This window comes from Gorilla gorilla, chromosome 6 (genome assembly GCF_029281585.2).
Source record: "Gorilla gorilla gorilla isolate KB3781 chromosome 6, NHGRI_mGorGor1-v2.1_pri, whole genome shotgun sequence".
Taxonomy (NCBI): domain Eukaryota; kingdom Metazoa; phylum Chordata; class Mammalia; order Primates; family Hominidae; genus Gorilla; species Gorilla gorilla.
The window spans coordinates 24,094,238-24,108,876 of NC_073230.2; the positions used below are offsets into that span (position 1 = coordinate 24,094,238).

General features: G+C 36.6%; 1 protein-coding gene across 4 annotated transcripts in view; it reads left to right on the top strand.

Moving 5' to 3' along the window:
- BZW2 (basic leucine zipper and W2 domains 2) overlaps positions 1-14,639 on the top strand; it is a 61,317-nt gene that overhangs the window by 8,401 nt on the left and 38,277 nt on the right. For 2 of the 4 annotated variants that reach the window (XM_019031272.4, XM_019031273.4), the window contains exon 2: positions 11,549-11,613. In XM_019031272.4, the coding sequence (XP_018886817.2) occupies positions 11,549-11,613 (65 nt within the window). Of the gene's footprint in view, positions 1-7,322; positions 7,363-8,341; positions 8,365-11,548; positions 11,614-14,639 lie in introns of those variants that run through there. The other 2 variants (XM_055347374.1, XM_019031274.4) reach the window with 2 other exon arrangements.

Below are 14,639 nucleotides of genomic sequence, written 5' to 3' on the forward strand. Positions count from 1 at the left end.
GTGTGTTATTACTTTAAAGTTTTAAAACACCAGTTAAAATAATATAGAGACCGGCCGGGCATGGTGACTCATGCCTGTAATCCCATCACTTTGGGTGGCCAAGGTGGACAGATCACTTGAGGCCAGGAGTTCAAGACCAGCCTGGCCAACATGGCAAAACCCCATCTCTACAAAAAAAAAAAAAATACAAAAATTAATTACTTGGGAGACTGAGGCACGAGAATCCAAGGGAGGCGGAGTTTGCAGTGAGCCGAGATTGTGCCACTACACTCCAGCCTGGGTGACAGAGTAAGACTGTGTCTCAAAAAGTAATAATAATAATATAGAGACCATCTTGCTTTTTTCTAAGCTTAAAATTATAATATTATTAACAAATTTCAAGGACATTTCCTTCTCTATGAGAGTTTCGGCTTTTCCTAAAGTGATGCAGTGGAACAGATGACTTTTAAAATAAAGATTCAGAAGATATCACTGAATCAAGTTATATAACTCCAAGTCCAAATGCAAATCATTTTTAAATTGTATTTTAGCATAATATGAGAAAAGATGGTAGAATTTAATTTTAATTTTTTTCTGTATATAACCCCCACCCAAGAAAAAAACGGATGATATTTATTTATGAGACGGAGTCCTGCTCTGTCAGCCAGGCTGTGATACAGTGGCATGATCTTGGCTCACTGCAACCTCTGCCTCCAGGGTTCAAGTGAGTCTCATGCCTCAGCCTCCCAAGTAGCTGGGATTACAGGCGTGCAACACCATGCCTGGCTAAATTTTTTTTTTTTTTTTTTTTTTAGTGGATACACGGTTTCACCATGTTGCCCAGGCTTGTCTCAAACTCCTGACCTCAGGTGATCCGCCTGCCTCAGCCTCCTAAAGTGCTGGGATTACAGGCATAAGCCACCGTGCCCAGCTTGTATACTATACTGTGTTTAAGTGTGAACAGTGGTCATTACTGAAAGTTAGACTGATAGATTTTTTCTAATTTTTCTTAAATATTCTGTAATATACATGATGAGCTGACCTTATAATCAGTGATTTTTAAAGGTTACCTCTCACTTTCAAATAAAGATGCTGTTGTTTCTCAGTTTAATCACCTACTTTCTTGCTTCTGCTCCGTAGTTTGTCATAAAAACCTGGTTGGACACACCAGATAGCTTCAAAGTGGCCACCTACTTTTTTCAATGGATTAGACTCTGAATGATCTCTGGCGACTTTCTAAAATTAAATCCTCTATCAAACAAGGAAATTTCTCATCATTGAGGATAGTCAGAAGAATGATCTGTAGACTCCAGAGGAAATTATAAAAAAGTTTCGTAAATCTATTAATTAAAAGGGGTTTTGATTAATGGAAGCATTATTAGTTCATAGTTTTTCTTTATTGAAGGAATAAATTACTTTGATGGGTAAATGCTGGAAAATGTTTTTTTAAATTACTTAAGTTACTATGTAACATTTTTGTTTTTAACTGACATATAGTAATTTTTCATATGTGGGGTACAGTGTGGTGTTTCCATACACATACGTTGTGTAATAATTAAATCAGGGTGATTAGCATATTCATTATATTGAACACTCATCATTTCTTTCTGGTAAGAACAATCAAAATCCTTTCTTCTAGCTCTTTTGTAGTATATGATACATTATTGTTAACTATAATAACTCTATTGTGCAATAGAACACTAGAGCTTATTCTTCCTAACTGTAACTCTGTACCTGTTCACCAATCTTTCCCCATCCCCACCTCACTCCTATTTTCCTGTTTCCAGGAAACTACTATTCTACTCTCTACTTCTATGATACCAACTTTTTTAGATTCTACATGAGTGAGATCATATGATATTTGCCTCCCAAAGTGCTGGGATTACAGATCGGAGCCACCATGCCATGCCCTAAAATACATATGGCTTCTTGTGTTTGCCATTGCTCCAGGGTTCTATGTGTACATAATTAGTTTTATTTCTTAATCATTTGAGAGTAGGTTGCATACACTTTCTGCCTTTATCCCTTATTTCTTCAGTATTTATTCTGTAAAAATAAGATACTTTTCTTACAGAACCACAGTGCAAAAAAAATTTCAGTAAATTTTAACATAGATACCATAATTTTATCTTTATACTCCAACTTCTTAGGTTGTCTCAATAGTCATATATATATATGTGTGTGTGTGTGTGTGTATGTATGTATGTATATATACATATATATGTGTGTATATATATATGAATGACTATATATATATATACATAAATATTTTTTCCCAGTACAGCATTCAGTCCAGGAATGTGTATTGCATTTAGCAATGCACCTTTAATTCTCCTGGAACAGTTCTTCAACCTTTGTTTTGGAAAGACGTTATCATTGATGAAGAATACAGACCAGTTACTTTGGAGAATGTCCCTAGATATACATCTGTTTCCTCATGATTAGCTATTCAGGTCATGTGTTTGTGTCTGGGGTACCACATGAGCAATATGTCCTTCTAAGTGTAAAACATCTGGAGTTGTAGTGATTGTATGTTGTCCTTTGGTTAAGGTATGGTCTTGTTTTTCCAATATGTAGTTATATTTTTAAAAAAATTTATGTGAAGATGCTTGGAGGCTATGTAAGTATCCTGTTGATCATCAAGCACTCCCCAGCGCACGCAGACAGACAGACACACACACACACACACACACACACACACACACGTAGGTTTAGCATACATTGATTACTCTTGCATGAATCAATTTTTTATTTAATTGTTGCAAAATGGTGGTTTTCTAATTCAATGTTTCATTCTCTGTTTATTAGTTGACATTCTGCTGAAAGAAAATCTTTCACTTACTTCCCTTTCCTTGTGTACTGAAAAATTTGTTTTCTTTAAAATGAAGCTAAAAGTTATGAGCATGGACCTATGGGTTTGTATTTTTTTGAATGGGTTATTAGCTATTATCCTTAGTTATTTGGGTCCTCAAATTGCCCTGGGCTAGGCCAGTGGAATTGTCCTCAAGATGGCTCTTATGTTGTTTTGATCTAGCTTGATTTTTTTTTAGACACTTTTGAATTTGCGAACACAAGACATCCCAGGATCATAGTGAATCTCCCCTGCTCCAGCCTTGGAGTCAGCCATTTATCCAAGAAACTTTGGTTTCTCTCAGTAGGGAATGATAGTTAGATCCTGTGGCACATATCTTTTTATGCAAAAATGTTATTATTGCTCGTGACTCTTTGAGAATTGGTTTGAACTTCAAAAGAGGTTAAAACGTTTTCACTTAAGTATATACAATTTTCTAATTATAAAAAGGATATGTATTTATATTACAGAAAATATAGGCAAGTATAGGTAAGAAGAATAAGAGGTGCCTTGAACCCACTACTCACGTTGACCACCATTGGACGTAAATGTATTTTACATAGCCAAGATCACATCATGTATATAGAATATTGCATTTAGAATATAGTATCTACATAGCATGTCATTGTTTTCTCAAAGTCATAGAAATTAACATTTTTAAGTCACACATTGTATATTAAAATTTCTCTTTTCTTTCTTGTTTTTGTTTCCATTGATGCAATATCCTAAAGTAGAAAAAGTTTGTCTGCTGGTGTTGAGCTTCTTTTTCTGCTCTCTTTAAAACCCATATTCTTGCCTATCCTCTGCCCTTCCACTAAATTGCATAAGATGTAAAATTACCAATTTCGGGAATAAATTGTTAGTATCAGAGACTGGGAAACATGTATTTTGTACATTCTAACTGTACTTTTGGTTTGAGATATGACTATCTATTTAGTGATAAACTTTTTTTTTTCTAAAATTTGACACCAGTGTTTGGCAAATACGAGTAAGTAGTTCAATAAAATATGTGCTTAGTTGCCACTGGTATGTTCAGACCTGGGTGCAAAATTTTCAGCCCTTGAGAGCAGGGACCACCTCTGGCTTTGCTCACCATTGTTTCCTCTCTACAGTAGGGTTTCTCAACCTCAGCACTTCATTGACATTTCAGACCTAAGGGTCTTAACGTATCGAGAGCAGAAGTTTTAGGGCGTTTTGTTAAAGTACCCTGAAACATTATATTTGAGGGATGGGTTTTCTAAAAGCCAAAGTATGCTACAATGTGGGTAGTGTATATGTGTTTGTGTCTTCAGAGTGTTGAAAGACCTAAGAATGACATCAGTAAAATTAGACCATCTGGAAGATTGAATGAGCTGGCTAGCCCTTGGGGGAAGGGCAGGGCCTGGGAGATTACCCATCTGGGGAAAGTGCAAGGGCCCAGAGGAAGGAATGCACATGCCTTAAGGGACCTCTTAGAAAAGTAGAATTGCAGTAACTAGAGACCAGGAAGTGATTCCTAGAATGAAAGGATTTTAGGAATTAATTTATACTTCTTAAAAGTTTTTGAAAATAGCTTCATTGAGATAAAGTAAGTGACATTGTGTAGTTGCCTTAATTTGTTTCTACATGGATATTTAAAATGTAATTTTTGTAATATTTTTATTTTTATTTAAAAGGAAATTTTAAAAACAAGCATTCAAGCATTTACAATTTAGGTCTTCTAATTAGTTTAAGGTGTAAAGTAGTTTTGGAAGTATTATAATAAAATGAAAACTTTATCATGTTGCCTTTATGTTTTCTTAAAGCAGATTTGCATTAACAGCTCTAAGGGAAAAATAAAGTCAAATGCTCTTTTTTCTAATATAAAAATATTGCTGTCGGGCAGGCGCAGTGGCTCATGCCTGTAATCCCAGCACTTTGGGAGGCCGAGGTGGGCAGATCATGAGGTCAGGAGATTGAGACCAGCCTGTCCAACATAGTGAAACCCCGTCTGTACTAAAAATACAAAAATTAGCCGGGCATGGTGGCGTGCAACTGTAATCCCAGCTACTTGGGAGGCTGAGGCAGGAGAATCACTTGAACCCAGGAGGTGGAGGTTGTAGTGAGCCAAGATCGCACCACTGCACTCCAGCCTGGGCAACAGAGCAAGACTCTGTCTCAGAAAAAAAAAAAAAAAAAAAAAAAAAAAAAAATATATATATATATATATATAGCTGTCATTTCCCTATTCCTTTCATTCTTATCCTGAATAATATAAAAGAATAAAAATAACTTTAAAAAAAAAGCATTAAACAGGATCAGGTGAGGAATCCCAGCAATTTGGGAGGCTGAGGCAGGAGGACTGCTTGAGCTCAAGGGTTCGAGACCAGCCTGGGCAACATGGCGAAACTCTTAAAAACTAAAAAAAAAAATAAAAAAAAGTATATTCCCCTCAAAAATGTATATATTTTACAGTGAGGAACTTTAATGGTGGACTCTTTACTTGTGCCAACTATCTACCTTATAAAGAGTTATTAAAGCCCAAATAACTTGTGTCATGTTTTGAATTTTAATTTTTTTCAATTATTATAAATACTACAACTTTCATAGTATTTGTTAGTAATTAAGCTTTTTGTACTGGCTGAGTGATTTTGAGTAGGCAGAGGCTGTTACAAAATCATGATAAGGATATTAAACAAGCTAATGTTATTTCAGGCAACAAATTGTATAGTGTTATTATAGGCATATAGTTAGTTTGTTGCTTAGAGTGTCAATAATTTAAACTTTTAGAACCAACTTAATTATTTTTTGTTTCTTTGGAGAGAATGATAATACAATGTTATCAACCCAAAAGATTCCTAGATTCCTTTATTTTCTGTAAAGGATTTTATTTTACTTGTTCTTTTAATTTTAGCATTAATGGAAAGGAAAATGTTGTATAGTTATGGGTAATTTTTAAAGTTTATTTTAATAGTAGATAATTTTACTCATTTAAAATATAGAATAAAAGGTAATTCTTGAAACTTGTTATTAAATACAAAGTACTTCATGAGAACACTGCAGTGAAGTGTCTCAATTTTATTGAGTTTTGTGTGTTGTTATTATATCTTTATGAAACGTTTTATACTTTGGGGATGATATTGTTGCCCTATAATTTTTGTTTTTATTTTTTTATTTTTATTTTTTTATTATACTTTAAGTTCTAGGATACCTGTGCACAACGTGCAGGTTTGTTACATATGTATACATGTGCCATGTTGGTGTGCTGCACCCATTAACTCGTCATTTACATTAGGTATATCTCCCAATGCTATCCCTTCCCCCTCCCCCACCCCACAACAGGCCCCTTCCTGTGTCCGAGTGTTCTCATTGTTCAGTTCCCACCTATGAGTGAGAACATGCGGTGTTTGGTTTTTTGTCCTTCAGATAGTTTGCTGAGAATGATGGTTTCCAGCTTCATCCATGTCCCTACAAAGGACATGAACTCATCCTTTTTTATGTTGTTGCCCTATAATTTTTAGACTCCAAAGTCTTTTTTCCACCTTGGGCAACATGGGGAAACCCTGTCTCTACCAAAATATATAAAAAATTAGCCGGGCCTGGTAGTGTGCCTGTAGTCCTAGCTACTTGGGAGGATTTTTTGAGCCCACGTGGTCGGGGCTGCAGTGAGCAGATATCACACCCCTGCATTTTAGCCTGGGTGACAGAGCGAGACTCCATATTTAAAAAAAAAAAAAAAGGTCTTTTTTCCCTAAAGTCTTAAACAGTATTGACTGCACACAGAGTGTTACTTTGAAATGTGGTAATTTTTCTTTTTTCCTCACTATAGCCACCTGGCTTTGAAATTTGTGCAGACTACTCTTCGAGCTACTTTATTTGAAAACTATTAATTAAAAATGTCTATTCTTTAGATGTATTTTTATCTTTGTATCAAATTTAAGTGTTTTGGGACATAAGAATTGCACGGCCTAACATAAGTAACCATTAGCCACACTGTTTAAATTTAGTTAATGGAAATAAAATAAAATTAAACATTTATTTCTCTAGTCACTAGCCACATTTCAAGGGATCAGTAGTGGCTACTATATTAGATAGTGCTGATATAGAACGTTTCCATCATCACAGACACTTCTATTGGATACAATGCGCTAGAATAGGAGTTCACAAAGGACCTCCTGGGGGTCCAGTCTGTTCCACCACTTGTTGTGTTAATATGAAGTTTTATTGGAATACAGCCACGACCATTTGTTTGCATATTGTCCATGGCTGCTTTCACACTGTAACAGCAGAATTGAGTGGTTGGAACAGAAACCTTATATCCCTCAGAGAGAGTAAAATATTTTTCTTTTATTTCTTTACAAAAAGTGTTGTGTTCCCTGCTTTAGAGTATATATGCTCGTAAAGTTGTTTGAATAACATATGCATAGCACATGTTAGTAATATAGCATGTTACGTAAGGCAGGTTATCATAGTTCAAAGATGAGTCATACCAGAACAGTCAAAAATAGAATCTAAGACCAAAGTGCTGGATAATTAGACAGGAGCAGTCATTCCCTTGTAGGGACAACTACAAGGTAAGTCCTCTGGTAGATCAGTTCCTTTCCAAAATGGAGAGAACTAAAGAAGAGTCCTAGGTAAGACTGATCAGTCTACATCGAAGGTGCTAATCCACTTAAGGTGGGCTGGGTAACTGGAAGGATTAGTGCACAGTTGCCATGAGATTCATCTGTGCCAGTGTGGCTCATTGTCACACCTGGGCCCAGAGTCTCATTGCAAGCTAAGGGACCGAATTTGAAAAAGATGCTAGGACAGTTAGAAGATTAACAGACTGAGGTAGGTAACAGAAATAAATGTAATAGGTTAGACCTAAAAACCTTTCAATTTACACTTAAAATAGGAATTTATGCAAAAGTGTTCAATTCATTAATATAGTATCAAGTTTCTAAATATTTGATTGATTGGATCATTTTGGTATTCTTATCGCCTTCTTTTACCTTGTGGAGTACCCAAGAAATGTAGTCTCTTAGGTGACATGTGAAATACTTTAGTCCATTTTGTTTACCATTTCACATACAATTTTAATATTATTTTAAACCATGGAACTGTTCCATTTTGGTAGAATATGTGCGTATTTTGTGTGTGGCTTATAGTTTTTAAAACAGAAGCCAAATTGTCATGACGCATAGGTTGTACCACCGTGGGGATTTGTCTCTGAGGATACTGTTAAACTTTTATTTTTTTAAACTTAAGTATTTTTAGTTATTAGATTTGAAAATACATTGTAGGGCAGTGTACTAACAGCCTTTGACATTGGCCTAATAGAACTGTCTTTGTTATCTTCCTAGGTTGAAGCGAGCAGTTTCTTATTCAAAGTGTCCTTGCTTCTCTTAGGCCAGGGCTTTTATAAGGGCTCAGTGAGTACCTTATAAAGGCTGACCCTTACTGGAGCAGATTATAGTGTAGCATGAAGAGCTATATTTAGAGGGAAGTGGGGCCTCTGCTCCAAATAGTAACAGCTGAAGGATAGACACTCTTGGAGAGCAGAATATCTTCATTTAGTCTGTCACCACCAGTGGGTGAGTTTTTGTTTGTGTTAATTTTGGGTGTTATACCAAAGTCTTTGCATGCATTTTTATGTTTACATGTTATCATGTGTTTCTCCACATGGAATATACTGAGGGTATGAAAAGTAAGCCCCCATACCTGGGTTATAAAGAAACAAACTTTTATACTTAGAAAGGAAGTAAGTATAAAAGCTAAACATTTGAAAATAGAGTAATTCTTTCATATGCTGTGTTTGGTGGTACTTCTCCATTAACAGAAAAGATAAAAACAAGGTGCAAAGAGTTAATTAGGGAATTCCATGAGTTTGTGTTCTAAACCCCAAAACAAAACTTTTAGGAAGGACTCACACTTTAGAATTTTTGAAATTACAAATTAAAAACCATTTTTAGCTTGGCACAGTGGTGTGCGCCTGTAATCCTAGTTACTCAAGAGGCTGAGATGAGAGAATTGCTTGAGTCCAGGAGTTTGAAGTCACCCTGGTCAACATAGTAACACCCTCATCTCTAAGGAGGTAGAGAGAGAGAAAAAAGGAAGGAAGGAAGGAGAGAGAAAGAAAAAGGAAGGATGGAAAGAAAGAAGAAAAACATCTTTGGCAGAGAAGTCTGCTGGAGAGATTTCTGTCCAGTTGAGCTACATTCTTTTTGCATCTTGGTACAAGACCCAACACCCAAATTCTTGACACATATTTTTCTTTGCTAACACAAATACATTTTGTATAATATTTGTGTTTGGGAAATATGGAGACAATAATATGTATATCATCATCACTTTTGCAACAATAAAGTATTGGCTAATCCAGAGTGAATCTGTTTATAATGCCAGCAGGAAAGTTTCTGAATGAAACTTTTGCGGTGAATATAAATGATGCATTAGAAGCTCTATTTTCGACATCCATCAAATGAAATGGGAATTCATTGATTAAGTTTATAGCATTTGTAATGATTTCGATATGTTGCTGTTGCCCCCATACACATAAGCAATCAATTACTTTATTCTTACACTGGTCTGTGTTTCTACTGTTTGAACTATTACATTGTGTTGCAAATGTTTGAATTGTATCCCTCCTAGTGAGTTTCTCGAGGGCATGGATTCTGGCTTAATAACCTTTGTATCCCCCAGCGTGATGTATTAAGTTCATTTTACTTTATAGGGTTGGTAAAAATTATTTCTCAAGCCATGTAATTACTTTTTTTGTTTTTATGTGACTTTTGATTAGTTTCTCTTCTAAAATAATGATTAACTTGAAGTTTTCAATAATGAACAGATTTTTTATTATGTGAAGCTACAAGTTTCTCTTTTATGTGTAAGAAGGAAAATTTGGTACATATTTTTTTCATGTTCTTAAGGATTTTTAAAAAAAAACTTTCGGGAGTAATTAAATTACTTGAATAATGTAAATTTTTTATTGTTTGATGGTATAAGTAATTAAGGAAATCTAGACATTTCCAAATGAATATCTAAAAGCTTTGGAAGGTAATTAAATAATTTGCTTGAATAATGCATGTTATATTGAATGTTTGGCCTTCATAATTGAAGCAATCTAGACATATTTTCAGTTTATAATATTTAAGTCAGCAAGCATATTCTCAGTTTTTAAGAAGTCTTGTGGAGCAGGCCTTACATTTTTTCAAAGATAATATATTGCAATTTTTAAATTGTGTATTAAATCCAGTAAAATAGTATAAAGTACTCAAATGCCTGTCCATTAAGGTAAACCAAAAAAATAAAAAATCTATTAACAGTTTCTTGTAGCCTTCTTAAATTGTTATTGCATAGAAAACCATATATTCTATACACCCTCCTTTTAACCAAGTGCTTTACATTCTTTTATTCAGCTTGCTTTTTCCCACTATCAATATCCTTTGAGCATCTTTCCATAACAGTCCAGCAACTTATTTGAAAAGTATTTATTATATGTTTATACTTTGCTCAATATAAAAGATACAGAATGGAGGAGCTAAAGGAGCTCTATGGAATAAAAACCTACAAGGTTCCTGTCCTAGTGGAGGTTACACTCATGGAGGGTATAGACCCCAGACAAAGAGATAATAATAAAATGGCAGGCACTGCTAAAGAAAAATAAAGCTAAGTAAGGAGAGCTAGTGACAACAGCCCACTATGGTGGAGATGGTCAGAGAAGACCTCCGTTTTCAGGGAGGCATTTGAATGATTGCAAGGAGATAGCCATGTGGACAGCTGGGGAAGATCTTTCCTGAAAGAGAGGCAGGAACAGAGCCTCAGAAGCCAGACCTTATCTGGCCTATTGGAAGAACAACAAAGAGATCAATGTGACTGGAACTCAATGAGCGATGAGACGAGATGTGTATTGAACATACATACATCGTCAGAAAGGTAGCCAGGATCAGAAATGTGGTACAGTTAGATCTGATTCTTGCTTTCATAAAGCTTCGTGGTGTTCCACTTGGTGCCTAAATTATAACTATTTGAGGACATTTCATGTTCCATTTTTTATGTATACAACAATGCTGCAACTAAATCCTTTTACATATGCAAGTGTATTTGCATTCTTGTGTGAAGATAACTACAGGATAAATTCCTGGTAGGGTACTGCTGGACCAAGGTTATGCCCATGTAAATATTTATAGTAAATATAGTAAATACTCACCAAAATTTTCCTCAAAGTATTTCATGGAGTTTAACCTTTACATCAAAGTTGGTGTCTGTGGTTGTTTTTCCTATGTCCTTTGCCAACACTGAGTATTGGTACACTTTAAAATTTTTGCTAGTCCAACTTAAAATTAGATCTCATTTTTAAAAGTGTATTTATGCTGGGCGCCGTGGCTCACGCCTGTAATCCCAACACTTTGCGAGGCCAAGGTGGGTGGATCACAAGGTCTGGAGTTCAAGACCTGGCCACCATGGTGAAACCCCGTCTCTACTAAAAATACAAAAATTAGCTGGGCATGGTGGCTCACGCTTGTAGTCCCAGCTACTCAGGAGGCTGAGGCAGGATAATCACTTGAACCCGGGATGCAGAGGTTGCAGTGAGCCGAGATCACACCACTGCACTCCCGCCTGGGCGACAGCGAGACTCCGTCTCAATTGAAAAAAAAAAAAAAGGCATATTCAGTAATGAGTGAGGTTGAACATATGTTCAACCAAACTTATTGGCCATATGTTTTCCATATAAACTGCTTATTTGAAATACATAATCTTTATTTTCTTTGTTTTCAGAAATTTTATGAATAAGCATCAGAAGCCAGTGCTAACAGGCCAGCGGTTCAAAACTCGGAAAAGGGGTAGGTTGTGTGTGTGTGTGTCTGTTTGAAGTTGTAACCAAAATATAAGATTGGAGAAGAATCTGAATGATCCCTGTTTCCCCCAGCCTCACTGATTCTACTCATTTGAGCTCTGAGTGTAGAATCTGAAGTGCTTTAGTGAAACCATAGAACTGCCAGTTACTTGTTGGACAAGTTATTTAATTTGGAAAAGTTAATTAATGTGCTACTTGTTTTCATCTACAGAATGGGATAGACATCTCTGTTCAGGTTGTCTTAGGAGGTTATGAAGGCAATTGATAAATTTTACTGGTTTTGACATTAGCATTGTATTTGGTTTTTGCTTTCTTTGTCGTTTTATGAAAACGTTGATGGCAAAGATGATAAAATGAAAAGTAAATTAGGAAGTGAGATATTGAAGAGTTTTTTAATTTTTCAGAAATGAAGAAGTCAAAATAAATCTACTGCACTAAATTCCCCTTAAAAACCATATTTTCAAGTGTCTTCAATTGTGGTAACAGTAGTTATAGACCCATTTTGATGATGACTGGTAAAATTTCTATTTGTGTGAGTGACTGTTTTTTTATAATGTTCATCTTAGCATTCTTTTTGTGTAAATAATACTTTATTTTTTTAGAGACAGGGTCTTGCACTGTCACCCAGGTTGGAGTGCAGTGGTGTGATGATAGCTCACTGCATCCTCAAACACCTGGGCTCAAGTGGTCCTTTCACCTCCGCCTCCCAAGTAGCTGGGGCTATAGGTGCACACCACCACACCTGGCTACGTTTTAAAAAAATTTTTTTGTAGAGACAGGGTCTCAAACTCCTGGCCTCAAGCAGTCCTCCTCCCTTGGCCTCCCAAAGTGCTGAGATTGTGGATGTGAGCCACGGCACCTGGCCTGTATAAAAGACTTTTATTTATTTATTTATTTATTTATTTAGAGACGGAGTCTTGCTCTGTCGTCAGGCTGGAGTGCAGCAGCGCCATCTCGGCTCACTGCAACCTCCGCCTCCCAGGTTGAAGCGATTCTCCTGCCTCAGCCTCCCAAGTAGCTGGGATTACAGGCACCCGCCATCATACCCAGCTAATTTTTGTATTTTAAGTACAGATGGGGTTTCACCATATTGGCCAGGCTGGTCTCGATCTCCTGACCTTGTGATCCGCCTATTTATTTATTTTTAATTAATTATGGGCTTATTTATTTTTGAAATAGGGTCTTGCTCTGACACCTAGGCTGGAATACAGTGGTGCCATCACAGCTACTGCAGACTGAACCTCCTGGGCTCAAGTGCTCCTCCCACCTCAGCCACCCAAGTAGCCACTTTTTTGTGGAGACAAGGTCTTGCTATGTTGTTGAAGCTGGGTTCAAGCGATGTTCATGTCTTAGCCTCCCAGAGTGATGAGATTACAGGCATGAGTCACTACACCAAGCCAAGAATATTTTAAACATGATTTTATATTTAGTCAGTTTTGCATAATTATATAGAGGTCCTCTTGGATATAAGAATAGCTGAACTGGGGCCAGGCGCGGTGGCTCACGCCTTTAATCCCAACACTTTGGGAGGCCGAGGCGGGTGGATCACCTAAGGTTGGGAGTTTGAGACCAGCCTGACCAACATGGAGAAACCCAGTCTCTACTAAAAGTACAAAATTAGCCGGGCGTGGTGGCGCATGCCTGTAATCCCAGCTATTCTGGAGGCTGAGGCAGGAGAATCACTTGAACCCAGGATTGGGAGGTCAGTGAGCTGACATTGCACCACTGCACTGCAGCCTGGGCAACGAGTGAAACTCCATCTCAAAAAAAAAAAAAAAAAAAAAGCTGAACTGGAACTCAATAGGGAAACTTTTTCAAAGAGGAAACATGATGTGAGTGGTTAAATTAAATAAAGTTTAAGGGAATTACTGAAAAATATTTAAGGAAGTATGTATAAAGATAAAAGATGTTGGAGCAGACCATGTAATGATCTTGGAGGACTAAATTATTTCATTGATAACTGACTTTATATGCCTTTGGCAGTCAGTGCTAAGCAGCCTGTGTTCTCTTGCAGTGCTGTCTCCATTTAAGTAACAAGTCTAGTCATGTAGAAGGAAAAGAAATTGCAATATAATAGATCATTTGGATCAGAAGAGTTTGTAAGAGTCACTAGGAAGCAGTAACACTGAATTTAACTGTGTGCTGTCTGCTGGGAAGCTTCATGTTCAAAGTAAAATATAAAAATTAAAAAAAAATAAGTGACCAGAAAATAGTTACTTTGTACAGTTTTTCTGTTTTGCACTCTCCCTTTTCTATTTTTTTTCATTTCTGGCCTATCCGCATAAGAAGAATAAGTACAAGTATAGCCTGAGCCACTTCTCTGTTCAGTCCTCATCTTAGTCTTACAAATTGTGCCCCACTACATTGCCCCTTGCCATCTGGAAGCAGATATCAAACACAAAGTGCTAACCAGAATTCATTGTCTTATTGTTTAAAGCAGTCTTGGAAAAAAGGACATGGATGATTTTAAAAGGATTTATCAGTAATGAACAATATAGTTCAGAAACCTAATTACAGTGAAGGTATTGTGGAGCCTAGTAATGTGATAATAGCTAATATATGCCCAGCTATGAGGCACAGAAATGTTTGCTATTGCCTGCCCCTGGGGGATCGTGTTAATCTCAGAGCTGGATCTCCACCTCAAGCATCTTTATTAGTGTGACGCTAATTCACTGGAACTGAGCTCAAGAGAGGGCCTCAGAATGTGTTGCCCAACAGCAGAAGTGAGTCAGCGAGTAAACTGGCCCTTACGTTTGTCTTCAGTTAAGAACCAGAAAGTTTTCTCTCCTTCAGAACTGGTTTGCCTCTGAATCACTTGGTCAAGATTGTGCTGTTGGAGTACTCAGGGAGAGCCACTGAGAAATATATATTATTTGCCAGTTGATCTAGATTCATATAACTCATATCTCTTGGAGATTTAAGCAACACTTGAGCCATTTTGTGCCAAACTCCTGATGGGGGAATAAAAACTGAGTCAACTTCATTTTCTGCTCCTCTTAGTAGTGAAACGCC